Source organism: Drosophila melanogaster, chromosome X (genome assembly GCF_000001215.4).
Source record: "Drosophila melanogaster chromosome X".
Lineage (NCBI taxonomy): Eukaryota > Metazoa > Arthropoda > Insecta > Diptera > Drosophilidae > Drosophila > Drosophila melanogaster.
The window spans coordinates 6,875,893-6,881,892 of NC_004354.4; the positions used below are offsets into that span (position 1 = coordinate 6,875,893).

At 46.6% G+C, this 6,000-nt stretch overlaps 1 protein-coding gene across 10 annotated transcripts in view, besides 1 other annotated feature; it reads left to right on the top strand.

Annotated features, from left to right (window-relative positions):
* The window catches only part of CG43736 (uncharacterized protein), a 17,693-nt gene extending 12,005 nt beyond the window's left edge, over positions 1 to 5,688 (top strand). For 3 of the 10 annotated variants that reach the window (NM_001298042.1, NM_001298041.1, NM_001272365.1), the window contains exon 4: positions 40 to 298. In NM_001298042.1, coding sequence (NP_001284971.1) covers positions 40 to 94 — 55 coding nt within the window. In that variant the 3' untranslated portion in view covers positions 95 to 298. Of the gene's footprint in view, positions 1 to 39; positions 2,592 to 2,653 lie in introns of those variants that run through there. The other 7 variants (NM_001298043.1, NM_001272369.2, NM_001031887.2 and 4 more) reach the window with 6 other exon arrangements.
* Positions 5,278 to 5,393: a mobile genetic element.
* Positions 5,689 to 6,000: the final 312 nt, after the last annotated feature.

The window sequence follows — 6,000 nt, forward strand, 5'->3', positions numbered from 1 at the left end:
TCGCCACCTGGTTTTCTCTCCATTTGTTTTCATCGGCAGCAGTCGAGCGCAAAGGCCAAGGCAATCGCAATATCGATGTCTCCGATATGTTTAATCGGCAATGCAAGTTGCAAGTGTGCGGATACAGAAGATGATGAGAAGAAGAAGAGTGAGGGTGAGAGCAAGAGAGAGAAAGAAACCCGCCAACGAGAAATCAAGAAATTCATAAAATCATTGAAAATGCATACCAAACAAATGACATTTCCCAGTGTCTTTAGTCTTTAGTTAGTTGATGAGAAATGACAATTACAACAAAATCGATTGAAAAATGCAATAAATTTCGAGTCTTTTTAAGCGAAGAACTTACAAAAAACCAAAAGACAATTGTAAATAAAAATCAAGCTTAAAAAAAAAAACGATAAAAAAAGGGGCGGTCACCTCGACTTATGTATTGTATATAATGTTTCTAGGTCAAATGTCGAGCAGTCAATGGTGCAACAACAACAGCAACAGACACAACAACAACCGCAACAACAACAACGACACCAGAACAGCACATTTAACAACAACAACAACCATGCACCACAGCAACACTCTTCACCAAACAACCAGACCAATAGTAGCCACCATCATCATCATCAACAACAACAACAACAACAGCCACAACATGCCTTAGCCAAAAGTCTCAGCAGCAACAACAACAACAACAACAGCAGCAGCAACAACAGCAACTGCAGCAGCAACAACAACATGAGGAATAGTAACAGCAGCAACAACTCCAGTTCGGCGGCCGCTGTGGCAGCTGCTGCTGCCGCCGGCTACGTGCAAGCACTCTTGGGAGGCGGCGGCGGTGCTGGGGGCGTGGCTGGTGGCGCTGGCGCCGGCAGCAATGCCTTCAACTACAACCTGCCTTCGACTCGAGCGGATTACACGAATCTAGCGCTTTGGAATCAACTAACCCCCGCCCAACGTCTGCTCATCAGCCAGCAGCTAAAAGGTGCCACTCCGACTGGATCTGGTGGTAATATAACCAGTGGCACCGCTTCTAGCCATGCCGCCGGCAAGCAGAACTTTCCAGCCTTGCCCTCCCTGCCGCTGGATACGGATCTGATTACCATGCTGGACTATAACAATCCCAATAAGGCAAACAAAAGTCAAAAGAGTGCTGGAGGTGTTACCTTTACCAAACCCATTGTGCCACCGCTGATACCAGATGGTTCGGGAGCTGAAATAACGCTGACCAAAAGCAGAAGAGCTGGAGGAGGTGGTGGTGTTGATGGCGGTGGTGGTGGTGGCGGCGCCGGCGGAGGTGGCGGAGGAGGAGTAGCCGCCACCGGAAATGGCACTACCATACCGCTGAATTCCACACAAGCACTCGAGGATTTTGAAAAGAAGTTCACTGTGATGACGGACGAAATGCGGGCTGTTATACAAAAGGTTTTGGCCAATCCGGATCTCTCGACATTCATACAAACGAATTCCAACAGCAATAATAGTGCAAATCAAAATCACCTGGTGCCTTCGTATATATCGCCACCCATGTCGCCCTCCGTGGGCGGTTTAAATATGGGCATGGCCATGAGCAATGTGGCCACACTGACCTTGGCCTCCAATCCGAATGTGACAATAACGCCACAGTTGCCCGGACACTTTCTGCACTCGCCATCAAGTTCGTGTTCCAGTTCGAGTGCCTCGAATACGGCGCCATCTCCGTTGAGCAGTGGCGGCGGCGGCGTCGGGGGATCAGGTGGGGCGGGTGGAGCAGCAGGCGGGGCATCCAGCGGTGCGACTGGGCGGCAAAAGAGCGTGATTTGTTCGACCAAAAGCAATAATCTACCCTTGGCCATACTCTCGCTAGCTAGCAATAATTCAGGTGGGGTTAGTTCAAATTCAGGAGTACGACGGAATAACAATAATACTAATAGTAATTATGGGCGTCAGACACACAGCCAAAGTAGTAGTAACCACAGCAATACACAAACAACAAGCACTCAACAACAAAGCACACCCACTGACGTAATCGATCTGTCCTCCTCCCGAAGGTCACTAGCTGCATCGGCGGCCTATTTGCAGCAACACTCGTCGGCGGTCGCCCAGCAACAGGTAGCGGCGGCAGCGGTGGCCCAGCAACAACGTTTGGCCGCCGTCGCCGCCCATCATGCCCAGCAGAATGGACGCAGTTCCTCGAATTCGGGTAATGCAGGCAACTCGGCGAATGCATCGGGTAACAACAATGGGACAAGCAACACCGGCTCCTCGGGTAATGGCTCAAACGGCAATGGCAATGCCTCCTCGAATAGCGCCTCCATGCATCTGCAGCGCCATGCGGCACTTGCTCATGCTGCGGCGGCGGCGAATGCGGCAGATAGTGCGCAGCGGCTGTGCGTCATACCCGAAATACCCACCAACAACATGAACCTGACGCCCTACAAGGTGCTCAAGGTGTGCGTGGACAAGCATCTGGTGCCCTGCATCAACATGAAGGCCTACAACGAATCCGAACAGCTGATGACGCTCATCGAGTTCCAGAAGAACTTCTTCCCCTCAGTGCCGCTGGATCATTGCAAGCGATTGATCGAGGCCCTCGGCGTGGAGCTCTACAAGGCAAATCGGTGAGTTTTGATAACATAAGTTTGTACTTGAAATGCATTGCTTAATCAATCCAATTTTACAGGCGACAAGTGCAGATCCTGATGGAGTACGATCGCAACTACAACGAAAACATGCCACTGGTGCAAGTGCGCGACATCATCAAGTACATGACACAGCTGACCTTTATGACGCGCCAGTCGGAGCAGCCGCCAGCTAAGAGGACGCGCACGAGCTAGGAATTAAGCTGGGGAGCACAACATTTGCCACCAACAACAACCACAATAGCCACAGGCACAGGCACACCAACAACACCACCGTTAAGCACAGCAGCCACAACAAGCAGCCACACAACTGCCACAGTTCTCACACGAACAACAACTGCGGCGTCCGCAGCGATAGCACCACCAACTTCGGTGGCAGCCACATCGTTGAGGAGACGGGCGCTCACACCGCCAGCGAATGTTAGTGGTGATGAAGTGCTGGCCAGGCGGAGGGCACTAGCGCCACCGCCAGCTCCGGCAGTTCCAGCCACACCACCCGGAGCGGGAACCATTGGATCTCCTGCACTATCAGCAACACCTGTACACACCACCAGCAACACATACGAAATGTTGTACTCCCACAACCCACACCCACACCCGCACCCGCACCATCCAGCAGCCCAGCAGCACCACCATCAGCAGCAGCACGAGCAGCAGCGTTTGCTAAAGAAGCGCCAGCATGCCGAGCAGACGGCGGCAAAGAATCCGCGCGCTGCTGCGGCTGCCGCTCAGAAAATGGCCGAAGTAGAGCACGCCTATCTATCGAATTTGTATGGCAAGGCGGCGGCCAGCATGCTAAGTCCACCCATGGGCAATGTCATGCCCGAGTGGGAACAGCAGAGGCAGCGAAGGACACAGGCGGCAGCACCAACGCCGCCCCACCAACCGCAGCAGCATCCGCATCAGCAGCAGCAAACGCAGCAGCAGCAGCAGCAACCGGCGGCTGCAGCGGCAGTGGCGGCGCCACCCCAACGGCATATAATGCATCGCCGGCATAGCGTGTGTGCCGCTGGACTGGCCAGCCTGTCGCCAGCTTCCTCGACGCACTCCTCATCGACGGCTTCGCCAACAACGGCGGCGGCAGCTGCCCTGGCCGCCGCATCCTACTACGGCAGTGCGGCGGCAGCGGCGGCGGCGGCATTTACGGCACCATATCAGCACCATCATCATCATCATGCGGCAGCGGCTGCTGCGGCGGCACATCATCATGCTGCAGCAGCAGCGGCAGCGGCGGCAGCAGCGGCGGCCCATCATACACATGGTCAGCCATCGCCCACCATATATCCACCCACTCCGCCGCCATCGGCGCCGTGGGTGCATCCATGGTATGCTGGCGATGCGGCCTTCTGAGCGAGAGATCGTAGATAGAATAGATCGTAGACAGATGAAGATGAATGGGGCGAGCAACTCAAGCCCCACATTGTACATTCGAGTTTCTAGTTTGTTAAGCTATTTATTAAACGACGAAAGGAATATAACAATACCTATTTAGATGATGAGAGCTCCAAACATTTTTTTTGCGCGCCTGTCTGGAGAAGATTAGTGTGTAAGTAGGCTAACTAAAACAATTTCTGGGCATTATATGCCAACTAAACAATAACCAAGGGAAACCTTATCGATGATACATGGACTAAAGCTGCTGGGATTTCGTTTGGTCAAAACAATAACAGCAAAACAACAAGCAAACAAACAACAAACCAACAAACATTTTCAAATGAGAACTCAAAGAACTGATTACATTTTATTATCAAAACAAACACACAGAGAGAACAATTAGTTTTCGTTTCTTGATTCGTTCGGAATTAATTTTCGTGGTTTAAGAGTCTTTTCTAGAAATATTTACATACATTAACAGATATACATGTTATATGCTATACATATGTAATATATAAGTAAAGAGCCAATAAACTCGTCATATTGTAAGCAAGAAATTAAATTTCTTGCGTTTCAAAACTATGCAAAAACTACCAACTACCATAAAAACTAAAAACAAAAACCAAAACAAAAAAGAGCAACTAAATGAAAGCAACTATTCAAAAATTGAGTCAAATTTTGTAAGCTAGAATCCTGAGAAATTCCATTCAATATTCATTATCGTCACATCATTATCATCAAAAGTTCCCATTTGAGCAGCAAAGCATAAATCCTAAGCAAATGTAAAATTTAACAATTTCCAAATCTAAAAGTAACATAAAAAGCTACAACTAAAAATTAAAAAAAAAAAAGCTGAAAACAAAATGATAAGCTGAGAAGGAAACCCACAAACAAAAAACAAACAAAAACCAGAAAACTATGTTTAAAACATACAAAAAATACAACCCTAATATAAATACGAAAACGATTATGTTATATACAGTGAATGTATATCAAAAAACTATATGTATGTATACTTAAATATCCGTTTTATGGATTTAAGAATTTTTTTATCAGTACTTTTTTTTTTTTTGTTTTTGCGAATCATAAGCATATTTATTACACCCGTTACTCGTTGAGTAAAAGTATGCAACAGGCAGAAGGAAGCGTTTCCGACCATAAAAAATATATATATTCTTGATCCTGATTCCGACGATTCCGATGCCCACGTTTGAAAAAAATTTTATTAGTCCTGTAAATTTCCATACATTTGCCAAAAAACTTTATGTCAAGCCCACTTTTTCTTCCGCAATATGTATCGATATACCAGAAAAATGATGAAATTTCCTGTTCGCATTCACACTAGCTGAGTAACGGGTATCTGTTAGTCGGAGAAATCGACTATAGCATTCTCTCTTGTTTATATTGTATTCCTGATGTTGCACTGTTCATTTCCGTTTGCTTTGCTCGCGCTACTCATTTAAATCCATTTAAGTTTAGTGCTGTTATTAAATATTATCTTGGGCAATTGTTTAATGGAATATGCATTGTGAGACATACCCACGCAGACACAGAGAGAGAAAACAAAGTAAAATTATGATTATCATCTTTATTATTGTTAGGTTTAAAAGCCGTCAAAGTATTTATCAAAGTGTGTTTTCATTTTTGGCAGTGCAGCAAAAAACTAAAAGCATAACGGAAAATAAAGAAATGAAGCAAAACTAAACAGAATCAATATCAAAAATGGTCTTTTCTTTTGATTTGAGTGGGAAAATTTAAATTATGATCAAAGTGGCGCCCATGTTTGCGCTGCTAACTTTGCAAAAAGCTCTATCCTGAGCTTTTTTGGAGCGACTGCTGGAAAGCGCGCTCGTGGAGGTTTTAAGAAAAGATGTTGCTGTTCAACCACCGAAAACATGACAGCTTATTCTATTTGTTAATAATGTTTGAAACATGAAACATACTGAAAATTATTTTTCACACCAATATTTGTTAACAGGACTGTTAAAGATCGGATACCTAACACAATCACTTG